Source organism: Girardinichthys multiradiatus, chromosome 6, assembly GCF_021462225.1.
Source record: "Girardinichthys multiradiatus isolate DD_20200921_A chromosome 6, DD_fGirMul_XY1, whole genome shotgun sequence".
Taxonomy (NCBI): Eukaryota; Metazoa; Chordata; class Actinopteri; order Cyprinodontiformes; family Goodeidae; genus Girardinichthys; species Girardinichthys multiradiatus.
This window is the reverse complement of record NC_061799.1, coordinates 3,065,859-3,084,861: the sequence shown is the minus strand read 5'-3', so window position 1 is coordinate 3,084,861 and position 19,003 is coordinate 3,065,859. Positions and strand designations below refer to the sequence as shown.

General features: G+C 40.3%; 1 protein-coding gene and 1 long non-coding RNA gene across 2 annotated transcripts; one reads left to right on the top strand and one right to left on the bottom strand.

Moving 5' to 3' along the window:
• Positions 1-4,519: 4,519 nt before the first annotated feature.
• On the top strand, positions 4,520-9,875 carry LOC124869774. Its single transcript, XR_007038659.1, has 2 exons — positions 4,520-4,796; positions 8,790-9,875. It is a non-coding gene; the product is annotated as an uncharacterized LOC124869774 (long non-coding RNA).
• A 1,005-nt stretch (positions 9,876-10,880) lies between these two features.
• On the bottom strand, positions 10,881-16,908 carry LOC124869768. The gene is made up of 6 exons (XM_047367878.1): positions 12,825-16,908; positions 12,488-12,718; positions 12,263-12,404; positions 12,020-12,166; positions 11,705-11,931; positions 10,881-11,590 (listed from the first exon to the last, which is right to left on the bottom strand). The coding sequence occupies exons 1-6, from the start codon at positions 12,986-12,988 to the stop codon at positions 11,452-11,454; spliced, it is 1,050 nt and encodes a 349-aa protein (XP_047223834.1). The 5' UTR covers positions 12,989-16,908; the 3' UTR covers positions 10,881-11,451.
• Positions 16,909-19,003: the final 2,095 nt, after the last annotated feature.

Here is a 19,003-nt window from a genome sequence, read left to right as displayed (position 1 = left end):
CCCTGTTTTAGCATGTATATTTATTAAAATGTAGCTCTTACCTCCGTCGAATCCTGGCAGGCCGTAACTCATAAGTTCATCATTTCTGCCCATCAAGTTCCAGGTTTTTCTAATTCAGTAGACGATGCCATGTCTCATTTGAAATTTTCAGGTATTCTGCCGTCTTTGTTCACCCTACTCCGATTATTCCTCTCGCTCCGTCGCAATCAGGCAACATTGCTGTATCTCAGGTCTAGCTCCTTCCACTTTCAACCCTATTCTTTCGCTGGCAAATTTTGCCTTGCTAATAACACACCATCGTACCCGGTTTGCATTCAGATGGTCCAAGCTTTCATTACTCATTTTTTTGAACATCGTCGTTTCGAGCTCCCCTACATCCGCAGCCTATTAGCAAGCATGAATTTTTCTCAAAAGATCATCTTCCTGAGCCCACTCCGAGCCTTTTCACTCATCATGCCATTAAACTTTTCCTCAAAACATTGCATACTGCAGCCTGACTCCCGGAGACGTATTACACCTCCCCTCCTTAAATATCTCCTTATGACCCTTTGCTCTGGCCGTTTTTCACCTTATTTCAAATCTCTTCTTTCCAGCCCCATCCTCCTTGCCTTCTACGGCTTTCTTAAACGTAAGCAAATTTAATTCTCCTTCTAATTCATTCATGCCATCTAGAGATTTACCCTTTTCAGACCTCGAGTTCTATCCAGATCATTTCAAACTTTACTGCAAACAAACCAAAACTAAAGCTACTTGTTTCATTTCCATTGCTCGCCTCGAGGGCCTGTTTTGTCCATTCCAAGCCATGTTCAATTTTGCTCTCAAACGTCACAAATCAGCTCACCCTTCATGTCCCTTTTCCTCGCTCCAGAAGGAGTTCCCATGATCGCCTCCTGGTTCCTCAAATTTCTAAAGCAAGTACAATGCAACGTTCCCCCTAGTCAGTTCTCAGGTCACTCATTCAGAATCGGGGCAACCACTTCATCAGCTACCCAAGGAGTTTCCACAGCTTCCCTTTAGCAACACGGCCGCTGCCCTTTTTGGGGGGAAGACATCTCTATTCTAATACTAAGATGTTCATTCAAGCTCATGTCATTTTCAGCATTCATGTCTTCCACCGGGGTCCGAACGCCAAAGAAATAAATATTTGCTTAAACCTCTTTTGTGTAGTCATGATTTCATTTGCTTTCTCTAAATCATTCCTCACATACGCCTTGGCCGGCTCAGTTCATCCCTCTTTCCATGCCTCAGCAGGCTCAATCCCTCCTTCTCTATGCTTATCAGGCATTATTCCTTTTTCTAGACTCCTTAGCATCCTTGGCAGGCACCATTCATCCATCTCCACGCCTTAGCAGGCACATTCTATGCTCCCTATGCCTTAGCAGGCTCAATCCATCCCTCTCTACGCCTTGGCAGGCTCAATCCATCCCTCTCTACGGCTTAGCAGGCACAGTCCATCCCTCTCTACGCCTTGGCAGGCACAGTCCATCCCTCTCCACACTTTAGCAAGCACATTCTATGCTTCCTATGCCTTAGCAGGCTCAATCCATCCCTCTCTTCGCCTTGGCAGGCTCAATCCATCCCTCTCTATGTCTTGGCAGGCAGAGTCCATCCCTCTCTATGCCTTGGCAGGCAGGGTCCATCCCTCTCCACACTTTAGCAGGCACATTCTATGCTTCCTATGCCTTAGCAGGCTCAATCCATCCCTCTCTACGCCTTGGCAGGCACAGTCCATCCCTCTCCACGCCTTGGCAGGCACAGTCCATCCCTCTCTACGCCTTGGCAGGCACAGTCCATCCCTCTCTACGCCTTGGCAGGCACAGTCCATCCCTCTCATGCCTTGGCAGGCACAATCCATCCCTCTCTGCCTTGGCAGGCCAACTCATCATTCTCAATTCCTTAGCAGGTGCAACTCAACCTCATTATGCCTTGGCAGGATCCATTCATCATTCTCATGCCTTAGCAGGTATATTCATTCATTTCCATGCTTTTGCAGGCTATTCCATTCATCCTACATCTCATTAAACTCTGTCAATCTTCTTTCACTCCTTCAGGCTCAAATCATTCCTTCTCATGCCTTGTCAGGCTTTCAACATCTTTCCATTCAGTCAGTTTGATCTTCTCCTCTTATTATTCAGATCTCATCACATCTACCATTCACTTATCAATCTCATGTCATTCATGCTAACCAATATTTCATTTATATTCAGCCTCGGCCCCGTCCTCGGCCCATTTTTGGGGGTGAGACTTCTCTAATTCTAACCCTAAGATGTTTATTCAAGCTCATGTCATTATCAGCATCCATGTACAGGTCCTTCTCAAAATATTAGCATATTGTGATAAAGTTCATTATTTTCCATAATGTCATGAGGAAAATTTAACATTCATATATTTTAGATTCATTGCACACTAACTGAAATATTTCAGGTCTTTTATTGTCTTAATACGGATGATTTTGGCATACAGCTCATGAAAACCCAAAATTCCTATCTCACAAAATTAGCATATCATTAAAGGGGTCTCTAAACGAGCTATGAACCTAATCATCTGAATCAACGAGTTAACTCTAAACACCTGCAAAAGATTTCTGAGGCCTTTAAAACTCCCAGCCTGGTTCATCACTCAAAACCCCAATCATGGGTAAGACTGCCGACCTGACTGCTGTCCAGAAGGCCACTATTGACACCCTCAAGCAAGAGGGTAAGACACAGAAAGAAATTTCTGAACGAATAGGCTGTTCCTAGAGTGCTGTATCAAGGCACCTCAGTGGGAAGTCTGTGGGAAGGAAAAAGTGTGGCAGAAAACGCTGCACAACGAGAAGAGGTGACCGGACCCTGAGGAAGATTGTGGAGAAGGGCCGATTCCAGACCTTGGGGGACCTGCGGAAGCAGTGGACTGAGTCTGGAGTAGAAACATCCAGAACCACCGTGCACAGGCGTGTGCAGGAAATGGGCTACAGGTGCCGCATTCCCCAGGTCAAGCCACTTTTGAACCAGAAACAGCGGCAGAAGCGCCTGACCTGGGCTACAGAGAAGTGGTCCAAAGTACTTTTTTCGGATGAAAGCAAATTCTGCATGTCATTCGGAAATCAAGGTGCCAGAGTCTGGAGGAAGACTGGGGAGAAGGAAATGCCAAAATGCCAGAAGTCCATTGTCAAGTACCCACAGTCAGTGATGGTCTGGGGTGCCGTGTCAGCTGCTGGTGTTGGTCCACTGTGTTTTATCAAGGGCAGGGTCAATGCAGCTAGCTATCAGGAAATTTTGGAGCACTTCATGCTTCCATCTGCTGAAAAGCTTTATGGAGATGAAGATTTCATTTTTCAGCACGACCTGGCACCTGCTCACAGTGCCAAAACCACTGGTAAATGGTTTACTGACCATGGTATCACTGTGCTCAATTGGCCTGCCAACTCTCCTGACCTGAACCCCATAGAGAATCTGTGGGATATTGTGAAGAGAACGTTGAGAGACTCAAGACCCAACACTCTGGATGAGCTAAAGGCCGCTATTGAAGCATCCTGGGCCTCCATAAGACCTCAGCAGTGCCACAGGCTGATTGCCTCCATGCCACGCCGCATTGAAGCAGTCATTTCTGCAAAAGGATTCCCGACCAAGTATTGAGTGCATAACTGTACATGATTATTTGAAGGTTGACGTTTTTTGTATTAAAAACACTTTTCTTTTATTGGTCGGATGAAATATGCTAATTTTGTGAGATAGAAATTTTGGGTTTTCATGAGCTGTATGCCAAAATCATCCGTATTAAGACAATAAAAGACCTGACATATTTCAGTTAGTGTGCAATGAATCTAAAATATATGAACGTAAAATTTTCATCATGACATTATGGAAAATAATGAACTTTATCACAATATGCTAATATTTTGAGAAGGACCTGTATTCCACCAGGGTCCGAGTGCCAAAAGAAATCAAACATCAGCTAGTAAACTCCTCTAATTGCCATCTCTGTGTTTGTTTCATTTGTGAGTCTTTCCAGTTTGAACTACACATGAGCTTTAGGAACTTAGCATCACATCAAATGGGCTTCAGACAGCAGTTATCTCTCATAAAACAACCAGAAAACAACCAGCAGAAGCATTTTTTAGGCAATCAGAAACTTCCTTTCTTCACAAACGTATTCTTTGTGGATGAGAAGCAGCCTCTGTGCAACATGTGCTTGTCAACTCCACACACACACACACACACACACACACACACACACACACACACACACACACACACACACACACACACACACACACACACACACACACACACGCACACACACACACACACACACACACACACAAAACTAATCAGAATCAGCTTTATTGCTCTCTGGGTTTATTTTTTGTTTTGTTTTTTGGGTTATAAGATATATTCTGCATATATCTTTATGTCCTTAAATACATATATACAATATACACATATACAAGGTGGAATTGCGACTTCAGTATGAGGTTGTTTGGTACTCTATTAAATGTTCATCAGAGAAACAGCCTGGGGGAAGAAAATGTCTCTAAGCACTAAAGCAAAGCTTAGCTGACAAAAGGGAGCCTGATTAATACACAACACAACATCTTGTTTTAACGAAAATAACAGGGAATTTACAACAATTTGTATTTTCTTTGTGTTGCAGCACTCCTTAGCATGGAAATCATTGTGACGGCAAAAATGATATCTGGGAAGAACCTAGCTGTTTCCAGTGGAAGTGTTTCCGCTGAAGAATTTAACAACCACACTGGACTCAAGGTTTATGATGAGGGCAGCAAGTGTCTTCATGCTCTCCGATCTCAGCAGGTACGTGCACTACCAGATTAATTAATCTCTTTAAATCAGCAGGCCATAATGGCAAATGTATTGATGTTGCATAGGTTTAGAAATCAGATTATTTCTATACACTTTTTTTTAAAGTGATCTTGCACATTAATTTTCCTTGGACCTTGAGGGCTTATGTGCTCACTTCCTGTTACAGCTGAGTATCAAACATTTTCGATGGCGTTACCAATACCGATACCTTCACTTCAATATCGGTTCCTGAACGATACTTTTTTCGGTACCAGTTTTATAATATCAATCCTAACAAAAATAAAATTAGATTACATATTAAAGTACAAATCTTGAGTTTTATTTTTAACTTAGATTTTTCTATTCCTAGCACATTTCTCTCATAAAAAATAATTTTCAGTGCAAAAGAACAGTTGCAAACAAGTGACAAGTCAGTGTCTAAAACTGTGAGAACATAAAAATAACAGTGAAGATTAGGTAAGCTGTTTAACCAGCCGACATAATGGATGAGCATATTTTTACAAGCTAAGTGTTACTTGTTAATATCACTCTTTAATTAGGTTTTGATTTAGCAAGCTACATAGCAATAAAATAAAGCTACACACTAACTAATGCATGTTGTTATGATTTGCGGTTGTTTGGTTTTTGGTTTCTGGGTTTTTGTTAGTCTTATTCACAGTTCAAGTTTTGAATCATGTTTCTGTTTATTTTTCTGGTCATGCTTTTGTTTTGTCATCTTGTTCATGTTTTGTCTAGTTTGGTTTTCGGATCTGGTTATGTTTTTGCTTCATGTTTTTCTAGTTTGTGTTCAAGAGTCTCTGTTTTGCTCCAGCCACGTTTTGTTAATTAAATTTATTCGGTTCACCTGCTCCAAGTTAATCTGTCTCCTTGCTCCACCTGGTTTTCACTCCATATATACACACCTGTTCAGTTAGTCATCGTGGAAACACTTTTCTCTGATCATGTCTTATCATATCAAGTCTTGTTGTTTGCTCATGCCATGCATGTCTCGACTGCCCGTTTGTTGTTTTGTTCCTGCCTCCTGCTGTGAGTGAGTTTTTTTGTTATTAAACCTTTGCACTTACCATCACGCTGCCTGCTCGTCTGCATTCTGGGGTCCTATATCTCGCAAACCATAACACATGTATTAAGTTGCAATTCTTGTTCTTGTTCTTCTTCTGGTGTTTAATGGCAGTTGGCAAGAATCTGCAGGTGCGCATTACTGCCACCACTGGTATGGAGCGTGGTTCATCATGGATTAATCTTTCTTATATAATCAAATTCTATTAAATAAATTTGTTCTTTTTAGGAATCTTAAAATAATTTGTATATGTTTGCTCCCTATGTTCTTTTGTAATGAATCTATTATGCTAAACTTTTCTTTAATCCTTTCAAATTCTCTCTTCATACCTCTTCTTTCCAGCTCATATTTCTGACACTCTATAAAAACATGTTCAATTGTTTCATCCATCTCACAGTGGTCACATTGTCCTGTATTATGTTTATGTATTTTAAACAGTGTATAATTAAGTCCTGTATTTGCAGTCAAACTCTGAGCAACTTTTCGCTCTTACATTGATCCCGTGCACGGTTAGGTGCTTCATCAAATTAGTCGTGTTGCCAGCCTTAGCAACGATGTCTTTTTTGCATATATTGCATTGCGCACAACTGGCATCAATCTTTCTAAAAGAAAGCCACACTTTTGACCTCGGTGGCATTTTTAAGCGGTCCAAGGTAGTAACACAGCACAGATACATGTGAACCCTGTCTGTAGGCGTAACCATGTATGTATTTTTCCTGGGTGACGCAATCACGTTTAAAGTTACAGCAAATAGCTGAAACCTGGCACCTAAAGACAAGGCATGTTTTGATACTCTTTAGAAACGAAGCATTTCCATTGGTACCATTAAAAGAACCGAAGTTTGTTATCCAGCCCTACTTCCTGTTGATTACTGGTACTTGATAATGCCAACATACTGCACAGTGTCTGTTTAATAAACTGAATGAAACTGCCAGGTTAAGGACAAATGAATAAGTAAGCTAATAGCTAGCTAATAGCCTTAGCCATTGGCAGCTATGATGTCATGTTTTAATGCTATGACAAACTTGAATAAAAATACCAGATATTTACACAAAAAAGTAAAATCAAAACGCCATCTAAGTGCTTTAATTTTAAAGAAAAATATAGTCAAGTTTCCCAACAGCTGCTAAAGTAAGAACATGATTATTTCAGTTATATTCTTGTTTTCAATAACATTTATTTGCTATTTGCATTGTAATACAAACTGATATAGCAAAAAAATATAGCAAAAAGGCCTGCTTAATTTAGTGGGCTTATTGCCCAGAATATTGCGGCTTTTTGACCTTTTACTCCTAAAAGAGTAACAGAAGTATAAAAAGTTACAATTACAAGTTTAATTAGGTATTACCTATAATCTCAGTTAGAGCCTGCAGTCAACAGACAAGCTGCTTACCTATAGTAGTTTTAAAATAATATTTTTTGCGTCAGAAATTGTTCCAAACTGCAGGATTTGTCTGTATTATATGCATGAGAAGCCTAATAGCCTTATTTCAGCCAGCTTACCAACAGTGCACAGCAAGCAGGTGGGAGATGAGCAGCACTTTGTTATTAGGCTGTGCTCCTTACAAGTGGAGAAAATTATAGTATTTTGCCTTGCAAATAAATTTTGGTTATTTTGAAACTGTAATTTATAAACATTTGGTGTACCTTGATATCAGTAACCGGCAGAGATGATCATGAACAAGCCCTTTAGTTAAAGGAGTGAAATCTAAAGATAACCTTAGAAGAAATCATGAAAAAAATATCTAAGAACATGTTTCAAATAAAGTCTGAGCATAAAGAAATGAGCAAGACTTTTGCACAGCACTGTACTTGTCATACTGTATATCCTGTATGACCTGACACTTAGCTTCACTGAGTGAATTAAGATAAATATTTTGCCAATCAATTGGGTTATATATACATAATATTAACAATTTGGTGTTCTGGTTGAAAACCATGTGATGGACTGGCGACCTGTACCCACCTCTTGCCCGTAGATCACTGCTTACTCGCAACAAAAATGGATGGATGGATGAATGGTTGAAAAAATATTTTCTCTTTAGGAGAGGTTAAAAAGTCTACTCCTTAACTTCTCTGCATTATCTGAAAGCGTGTTTCTACTATGGAACCAAATACTTTTCCCTGACAGTTGTTTGGTGAACATTTACACTGCAAAAGTTTCTATCAAGGCCTTGTACAGTGACTGAGAGTGTGAGAGAGATCATAAAATAAATAACTCCGTCACAGCTATTTTACTTTATAACTTATAAAGAGTCACTACAAAGTAAATGGCAATGTGTCACTGTAACATATTTTAAAAAGATTTTACTGACACAGACTTCTGTATTCTTCAAATTGAATCAATAGGAATGAGAAAAGAAGAGAGACTGATGAGATTGAGCCTAAAACCTGCTCTTATAGCTAAAATGTTTGAAAACAGTGTTTACAGCATTAACCACCTATACATGCAGCATCAGCATCTCATGCTAGAGACCAACAAAGATGTTATGGATGTTTTTATGTGTGCCTCAGAACATAAACCCCTGTTATATTAGTTTGAATAAAATATTTTCTATCTCTTTTGCCACTCAGAGCTATAAACAATAATCTAATAATCAAAATAGTGAATAATCTAATGTGTATTAAAGTTTTCAGATATTATAAGATGTAGACTATATTAAACTGATATGACTGAGTTTGTTTTAGTTTCCCCTGGTAAATGCAGAATCTGTTAATAGTCACTCGTCCAGAACAGTGTTTGCAAAAACCACCAAATCAACCGGATGTTCACTGCAAAAACACAATTTATCTTGTTATTTGTGCAGTTTTTATTTTGGTAAAATCTGCATTGGAAATTCATATTTGTGGATACCCTGGTTTCTAGAAAAGATTCCTGTAGTGGAAGTGCACCTTTAATTGTATTCCTTTTATCGATCTTTTAGGATTCACAAGTTCAGAAGTGTGTTACTGAGATGTAAGCCAGTGAGGTGGAACGGCTGCTGAGAAGTGCTACAATATACAGTCACCCAGAACACCAAAGCTACCTGCAAGATTACAGTAAATACGATGAGCCCAGCCATTACAATCATCAAGATGACACACCCAGGAAGGACATTATGAAAACTTTGTCCACAGAGGCAGCTTGGCAAAGAAAGATGTTAACTGCAGGGAAAACTGGCAAAGATGACCACATGATGAGCACAGCCAATTCTCAAGAACCCATTGGGAGTTAGGTCATCACTATAGCAACCAGATAGATTACCACTACAGTTCATGTCAAATGAGAAATTGTCACAGTATTGTACAAGATCGACCTTCTAGTCCCCACTCTGGCAGGTTCAGAAGAAGCTGTAGGATAAATAACAGCAGATCCAATGGCTACCCTTATCCCCAATCACATGACCAGAATGAAGTGACAGCCTGTCCAACGGAACTGTGCCATGTTGCAGCCAGATTTTTTCCTTCTGTTGATGAGGACAAAGTTTACTGCTGCTATACATCAAACATTCAAACAGAGAAAAGCAACAGCCATTGCACTGTTCTGTACAGCAACCCCGCCCACTGCAACAGGGTGCCCTCTCCTATCTGCGCAGATGACAATCCTTACACCATACTTCACACCGTAGAAAGCTCTGAGCCAATCACAGCCATCTTTCTAGGTTTGCATACAGCATTGGATGATAGCAGTCAGGTACAGGAGTTTCATGGTTCCCTTAAGGCCGAACTAGTTGCTATTGAGGAAGACCATGGTGAGATCGGCTGCATGAAGGAAGTGAAGAAGTGTAACCAGGTTCCAGCAGGAAGCTCAACCAAAAGAAACCAAGAGAGAGGGGTGGGACTAAGTTTCAGAAACGTGAAAGAAAAACAGAAGCCATGCTGTACAATCTGCTGACTGGTCAAATGTGTGGCACTTGCTCAACAGTTATATGTCTGAAGCTGCTGAACAAATGATTACTTAATTTAGATAGTTTGGAATGTGGCTTGGGCTTGTTATGGTTCACCCTTTATAAAACAACGTACCACAGTCAGTTCTTCCATGTGTTTGCAATTTCTCTGTGAGTCTTGATTTAACTGGATAAAATGTATCTATGCTGCAAACCAAATTTTGCATTCCATGCAACCAACTCGGAGACATCATTGTAAGTCTACAGAACAGAGTTTTGCAAAGTACAGCTAATGCACTCAAAGTAATAATTTGGGTTTTCTTTGTTTTTAATTCACATTTGTTCTTCAGAGAGTTTACGTGTATTCTGTGCGGCTGTGGAAAACCCCCAGACAAATGTGTTGACTATGTTGCTAAGTTTCTAAATCATGGAAAGCAAAAGAACTTTAAGAGAACCAAATCAGGCTTGAATGGACAGATTTTATTTAAATACCAAATATATATTCTGCCTTAACCTGCAAAACAAACACATTTGCCATAGCTACCAGGCATGATTGTTTTTTTTTATTGTTAAAAGAAAGCGCACTGAAGCAAGTGCAGCAATTGATTTAATTCTTCACCTCACATAATTAAATCCACTACTTTAAATGCAACTTTGTTAGGGTTTGAAAGCTTTTGTATTATTTATCACTCATATGTCTGTACAAAGTGCTCTTTCTTCTTTCATGTCACAGAAAGCGGGATAGGGTAGAAGTGAGTTATGCTTCTATCAGCGACATCTGGTGACTGCCTGTGCCAGTCTCCACTCCCTCTCTGTGGAAGAACAGACACACACCGTAACTCTTCACACCCCCACAGACCATACCTGTCAATTTTTGGATTTGAAAATAAGGGAAATTTTCTGGGGACCGCTGTGAGCCATCCCACTACCCCGACCAAGCTCCAGTATCCCTTGCATTTTAGCACAGGTGTACAAGATATCTAAAATAACCACTTGTCAACCACTAACAGACTACAATAAGCCTACCTTTGTTGACACTGAATGCTGTGGACATTCCTATGTTATAACAGAGCCTAAATGAAACACAAAAGGGGTTCAAGCACATTTATTTATTTCACACATTTTCAGTTTATATATACATTGCTTGTCTTTAGGTTAAACATTTACATTTTGTCTTCATTACACATTTTATTTAAATTTCTCATGTTCACTCAGGTGTTTCTGTGGCATTCACTAAAGACTTATTATACAGACTTGTTGCAGACTTTGCATCCTTTAAGACTCGTTTGGATGGAGTGTATTTGTGGCCTGGGCCAGAGTGGTTGATTTTACATGACAGTAAAGCACAAACCGTGCTGTTGTCTAATGACATCCTATTCTCTGTAACAATCTTTCTTACCATACTGAACACTCTTTCAGAACTGGCATTGCTGTGGGGAATGCATAGTAAAGCCTTCATTAATCTTGGCAGCTCACTGAACCTCACATCTTTCCCTACCAGTCCCTAGAATCTGTCAGTTTTGTCTTCTTGTGGGAGATGCTTGCTATCTGTCACCTGGTAGTCAATGAGTTCCTCTCTCAGCCTATCCTCACTCAAGCTCAACTGAGGGAAAAAGGTCCCTAGCCTTGCCACTGTAATGTAAAACAAGTGTTTGACTGAACATTGCAGATCTAAACCATGCAATATTCATTTATTCATTTAATCAATGAGGAACTGACTCTAACATCTACCTGTCCCTGGAGTAATGTCAAGGCGAGCAGCAGGGTCCAGCACTTTCATGTCCTTCAGGAGTGGATGGTCAAGAGGAAAGGAGGAGAACATCTTCTGAAACACTGCTTCATAGAATCTTCTCACAGATCTACAACAACATAAGGGTAAAAACAGCATAAGAGTAAACAAAAAACACTACAGCCTATAATCTCATACTGTGAAAAGATTATATAATTAAATAACTGCTGGGTAATATACTCACTGAAAGATTTTCTTCTCCGCTGACACAGGGAGCTCTTTCCTTGCCATGAATGCCTTTGTTTGTGCTCCTATAAAGAGCTCTTCGTCAGCCAACTGATGTCCTTCTCCATACTCCACCTTCTTGAGAGGTACACCCATGATGGCCCTGGCTGGTATGAGGAACCCCAGGATCCTCTTGATCAGCCTGCACATCTCCTCTTCAAGTCTGTGAATCTGCACGGCCGCTGACTGAAGAAAATATAATTGGTCACACTGTAATAAAAAGGCTACAATAAGTACAATCATATTTAATTCATCCAATATGATTGACACCCACCTGGAAGACAATATTAAATTCATATAAAGGCTTAAGGGCAGCACTCAGGAACATGAAGTAAGCTTTCACAATTGGATCACGCAGATGGCTTGCTAGATCGCGCACTTTGGCACTCCTCTCCACCTCCTCATGACTGTTAAAGTAGGCCTACAGTACATATGGACACAGGGTGGCAATTCATGGTTAAAATGGAAATCTAGCATAGTTAACTGTGTATATATCTGCTGGAGTTATCATCCTTACCTGCAGTGCATCCCACTGGTTCAACACTCTCTGGATGCAGGTTAGCAGACTCAGCCATCTGGTGCAGCAGTACCTGAGGAGCTTCAGGTGGTCTGAATCAGTGAAATCTACAAACCCTTTGTAGAGTTCACATCTTTTTGCACTGAAAGATAGAAAAATGTTTATAAGAATATTAACTGCAGAACTAGAAAAAATAGAGGTCCTATTTAATTTATTTGCATCTACCTTTTATCAAAGTGGGTGTATATTCCCACCCGGATGTCTTCCACCGGTACCTGGGCTGCTCTGATGCCACAGCCAGTGGCCAGCTGTGCCAGGTGGCAGATGCAGCCGAGATCCTGGACGTGGGGCTGGCTCTGTTTCAATCTGCTGATAACTGAGTTGTGTCTGCCTTTCATGACGCTCGCATTATCAGAGTTAAAGGCTATCAGGTTCTCCCATGGGATGCCCCTTTTTCTATGGATAACAGAAAGAAATGCCATAAAACGACTTAGACAAAACGTATGGTTATAATTACAAGCAAACTATTACACACGTCAACAACACAGTGCAGTTCCCTTACCTTAGTGCTTCACTCAGTTTTTCATACAGATTTTCTGCATTTCCCACGTTGCTTACAGGCATCTCCATGAATCTTGTAAAGACCTGCAGAGTGGCCTCATCGTAGAGTATAGTTAGGATGACAAATTCTTTATTTCCTTTTCTGTTGTTCGATTTGTCGCACATCACAGAAAATGGCTGAGATCGGCATGTTTTGGCCAACTCGTCATCTAGCTCTGTTGCTATGACACCTGTTGAGAGAGCCCAGTAATTAAAATTAGCTAACCGTTACCCTACAATATGCATATGGGACATTATTAAGTAGGCATATGCATACACAATACTCATACTTAATTTGACTCAGCTTACCTTTTGGTTGAGTTGGGCAGCCTTGGTTTTTCCCGCCGAGAATTTCCGTGCGATAGCAGAGTCCGGGAACATTTCAGCTACACACTTATTGAAGTCATCACAGAAGTTGAAAGCAACATTGTTTTTGGCACACAGCATTGCCATTTTAACCTCCGCATTTATGACCTGGTCTGCCTCGGTGGTATTTCTAGTCACAAATGTTGACATCGCCTGGGCATGTTTCTGTGCCTCTAGCCAGCGCTTGTGCTTGGTCGATTTTTCATGCTGACTGATGTCGTTCCTTCCCCCGTGAGAGACACTAAAATTGCAGTTACAAATCTTACAGAACGCGTGACTGTGCCCCATCCTGCTCTTCTTTAGAAAAGAAAATTCGCTGTCCCATTTTTCAAGATATTTGCACGATGTCTTTCCTTTTCTGGCAGGAATGCCTTCCCTTTCGTCACGTCTATCCAGAGGAATGTTTTTTTTAAATTATATAGTAATACGGGAGATTTACGGGAAAATACTAATACGGGAGGACGGCGGGAAAGAGGTTAAAATACGGTAGTTTCCCGGCCAAAACGGGAGACTTGACAGCTATGCCACAGACACACACACACACACACCCTAAATGCCTGAACTGTCTGTTGAACTGTGTGTGAACCAGCATATATAAATAAAGACAGAGGGTGCCAACACTTTGTAGATTTGCACTGCAGAGTGTGAGCTACCTCTTGCGCAAGATTAACAGGGACTCTGTGTCGTTCCCTCTTCCCTCTGAATCGACTAATTAATACCTAACAAACTTGTAGTGTGTTTAATGTATATTATAGTGGATTTGTTTATCAGCTGTATTACTGCTGTGCAGGCATGCCACATAATAAAGATGACAGGTTACTTGTGGCAAATGTGTGGAAATCAATTAAATTGAAAACATCAATAAGAATATAAACAAATACATAACAGTTTAACATGACCCTGGTCACCCCTTTTCAGCCTCTGTATCCATGTCCACAGTTGTGCAGTTTGTATTTTTGGTAAAATCTGCATTGGAAATTAATATTTGTATCCCGTAGATTTTTTTTTATAATTGAACAGTTGTTGAAAAAGAAATGCACCTTTGATCTTTACAATACTTTTAATAAGGGGCCATTAAAAGTGCTGGAGTGACTGGAGTTTTCTGCAGCCTTATGAAGCCTTATGAAGCGTAGCGTAATGTACCTCACCTACCTGTTGCTGTCATTTTACTTTACCCTCGAATTTGGCAATTGGAAATATTTCCATTCATAAAAAACAGTCTGTATGAATATCAAATTAACAATGGCTAAATTGTATAGATGGCATTATAACTGTAATGATTAATGTTAGCTTTCTATAGAAGCAGCAGGAATAGTTGTTACTGTTCTGTTTCAACCTAAATAAATGAGATCATATTATAGATTTCTTTTTTTTTTTATTTCTTAGTTAACACTATGATATTGTAAAACTGTGGTATTTTTATACAAGGTTATCATACTGGCCCAATGCCAGTGGAAGGTGTCCGAAGCCATTCACTGTAACCACACCTAAAGCATAAGTATGACTGACATACTGCACAGCATGCATGTCCACTTTATTATAATAGTTCAATGCTTGTACTTCCCACATGCATATTGTAGACACTGCAGTTGACAGGAGTCAGCATTAACACTCTGACCACTATGTGACCACATACCCATACTCAACGTGTAATGGCTTGCGAGATATAGGACCCCAGAATGTAGACTAGAAGGCAGCATGTCGGTAAGTAAAAAGGTTTTAATGACAAAAAAATTAAAACTCATTCACAGCAGGAGGCTGGAACAAAACAACAAACGGGCAGGTGAGACAGGCATGACATGATCCGAAAACAAAACTTGACAAAACATGAACAAGACGACAAAACTAAAGCATGACCAGGAAAATAATAATGATTCAAAATCTAAGAAGAAGAATAATAATAAACAAAAGAACAAGTCAAAACCTTAACTGTGAAAAACATAAGAAAAAACCAGAAACCAAAAACCAAACAACCCCAAATCATAACACAATGAACTAGAATACACATCTCTTGAGACTTTATCAGAACAATTCTGTTTTTTTTGTTTTTTTTTAACAAATTGACTTGAATCATTTGTTTTCATCAGAGAACATAGGCCAGCCTTTTTCCTCAAATGAATCGGTAAGGTTCAGAGATCTTTGAGACAGTAGCTAACTCTTTTTCTGATCCACTTTTGGTACATTCTAAGCTCTTCATGACAGTGAAATCCTGGGAGGACGACACTTGCGAATATGCAGCAACCTAGCTGTTCATTTCCAGAACCAGACAAATTTGTTGGCACACCAGGTAAAGATATGTGAAGGCCTTGCTAACTGTACCCCTAAACGATTACAGAAAAATAATATAACTAAAGCATTCAGTTTATACTTTCCTACAAGTTGATCAGAGCTTTTCAACAGCAAAGATTGGTATCTTGAGAACACAAAGTCGCCACAACAACAGTTAGACTCTATCTTCATGCCATCTGGTTGTTTAGTATTGAGATCAGAAAATAATTTTTTGTTTCATACCGTCCCTATAATACACACAGGGGTGTCCAGCTCCAGTCCTCGAAGGCCAGTGTCCTGGAGGTTTTAGATGTGTCCTTGTTCCAACACAGCTGATTCAAATGGCCAAATTACTTCCTTAGCATGCCACCTAGCTCTGCAACAGTTTGCTATTGAAACATTAATTTGATTCAGGGGTGTTGAATCAGGGTAACAAATAAACATTCCGGACACCGGCTCCTGAGTACTGACCTTTAACACCTCTGGAGGGCTACTGACCAGATTATTGAGCTTTTCGGTAACAAACACTCGAGCTGGGTTTTGCATGAAACTGGATGAATATATGAAAAATCATGCTGATGTTCACTCTTAAGTATGATGGAAGATCTGTAATGCTGTGGGCCTGCTGCTCTTCCAAATAGTCTGGGAACCTTCTTAGGATAGATGACATCAGGAATTCTTACATTTTGGAGATTTTACATAAAAAATTTGGAGGCTACAGATAGAAAACCGAAAATGGGTTATAACTGGGTCTTTCCACAGGATAATGATCCATATATTTATATATATATATATATATATGCTTATATTAATACAGAAAATAGTTCACCAGTTACACACAAGGCACTTAACAAAAGTTAAAAAAAACTAAAGGCAGAAATTAAACTTACATTTTTCACCCATAACTTTATTTGTGGACTAATGTGCCCCAGTCTGTTTGGTACGCACGTATCAAAACAAATACTGTATGATGCCAGCACACTGCTTTCTGTATTCTGTGCTTTTTAAAAAAAAAATTTATTGTATTTATTTTTACTAATAACCACCACCATATGTTGCACGGAATCAGTCAACAGCCATGATGATATTAAGCTTGGGATTATGCTGTGAAAAGACTATTAAAGTGTGTTACTCCTGCTCTCACATCATGCTGGAAGACATAGCCAGATCTCCAGGGTCTCCTTGGATGATCGGCCCAAGAGTAGGTGAAAAACATAGAAAGCGGAAGAAAGTTTGCAGGGCAGGCTCACTAGCTAGGCTAAAGTGGCTAAAGTGGCAACTGTTCAAGCCACTACTTCCTAGTATTTTTTTATCTAACGCCAGATCTGTCTTTTCTTTCTGCGGAGGAGGACGCTTTTCTCTGTCTCCTGCACCCCTCCCATATCTGCCCTGCTTCAGCTCTGTGTCTTGTCTTCTTTGTGGAGCCTCCTGGAAGTTATGTAAACATGACGCTCTGCTCCCTCGGCCTCCTCCCTTCCCTGAGGACATCTGTGGACCTGCTCAGAACGGCCGGTTGATGAACATTCCAATGTACCATCAAGGACAATGGCCTCTGTGACAGTGCTTCATGGACTTACTTGCACACACTCACTCGCACACACACACATGCTCAAGATAAACAAATGCACCCCCTCACACCACCTTCACCGTTCCCGGCATGATGTTGTTTTGTAAACTTGTTGCTTCTTTGTGCTGAGGTTTTTTGCAATCTCAAACTGTATCCTGCTAAGGATAAAGTGTGAAATATGATTTTTTCCCTCTACTTACCTAATGTGGCCTCTTTTCTCATCTAGCAAGGGCAGCGCCTGTGAGTGGGCAGCAAAGCCTCGGTGACCCGTCCCCCCCTTGTCTTGTGTCATGATGTATGTTTGGATGGGTTGTACTGGAATTCTAATTTCCCCTCGGGGATCAATAAAGTATCTTTGAATTGAATTGAATTGAATAACCAACAAGGTTGACGACCTAAGACTGCACATTGCCACCAAAATTCTCTTACAGGACCTTTTCAGTTCGCTGATCACAGAACCCTAGCTACGGCCTTCCATACTGCATTCTACTATCGAGTTATCAGGATATACAGCTCACAGCTATAACATGGACAATAACTCTGGCAACAGCAGAGAAGAGTGTTTATGTGTCTACACCAACACAGCTGGTGAACAAATGCAACAACTGTGGATAACCATTTTTTGCCGGTTGATTTACCGTGCTGGTTCCAGTTGTCATAGTAACTGCTATATATATGTACCATCTTTTCAAAACACTTTAGTAATATTACAAATAACTATTTTTCAAATTAGGAACATTGCCAAAATCAGCTCTTTAATTTCTTTCAGTAATTAAAGATCAGAGATCTTTAATTGGGAGTTGATGATAATAGTTGTTACTGAAAATGTGAACCTGTGTATGTTGTTGATATGATTTCAGCGCTTTTTGCAGTCTCCCCCTCTTTATCATGCTCTTGGCATTTTCAGTAGGTGAAACACCAAAAAACCTTCTGGCAGACCGATCACATTGTTGGGTCCATGGGTTACAACATTTAAGGCCAGTAAGAACTTTTCTGAAACTTTCAAAATAAATCGCATTAACCTACATCCAGCTCAGCCCAGGAAGAAGAAAAGTCTGAGCTGAACAAAGATGGCGTTCTCCAACATGACGGTCTCTTTCCATGCGGATCTTGGAAGGGAACTGGACAGGAGAGGAACCACGTGCTAATGTCTCCTTGCTGACAAGCAGACATGAGTCTTCAACTTGGATCCAAAAGTTTCAACAATCACATACAACAAAGTTAATTAATGATTTGCCTTTCGAGTATCCGGCATCCATTCATATAAAGGGTACGTTAGGAATAACCTTTATTACTTTGACTCATAGCTGTTTTTCCCATTTATACCATAGTAATATAAAATGCAAGTTCTAATGTTTCCCTTTTGTTAGAATAGGATAAGAATGCTCATCGACACACATTACAAGGATAAATGGCCCAAGGGTTGTCATAAATGACCTGAGGCTGGGGCACTGGGTTTGATAGTGGAGCAGCCAGTATAACTGGTTTGATTAGAAAGCCACAGCACACTTAGATTAAGGATGGACACCCGCTACTACATAACCTACCAGATAGACACCACAATGGTGACACATAGTCTACTGATAAACAGTGAGGGAGAGTACATCCATTGCATTGGAGTGCCAGATATATAACTATATGTGACCTTCTATCGGGGCTCTTAGTCATCCTTACACAGACGGCGACGGTCCGAGATGGGAGCCTCAGCGCTGATCTCTGTAATCATTCCTCTGCCTTAAATTAGATTAAAATGAGCTAAAAGTTAGAAACTGTTTGAGAGTCGTTCATTTAAAGTCTTTAGATAGAGTGTGTGATTGCTTCTGGTGAACAAGAACTGGAGGAGCTCCGAGGTGCCTGACCGCCAACAGGGTGCGGTAGCTCGGACAAATTGGGGTTCCTGCCTGCGCCCCAGAAGCGAAAACCACTTTTGAATAGGGTTG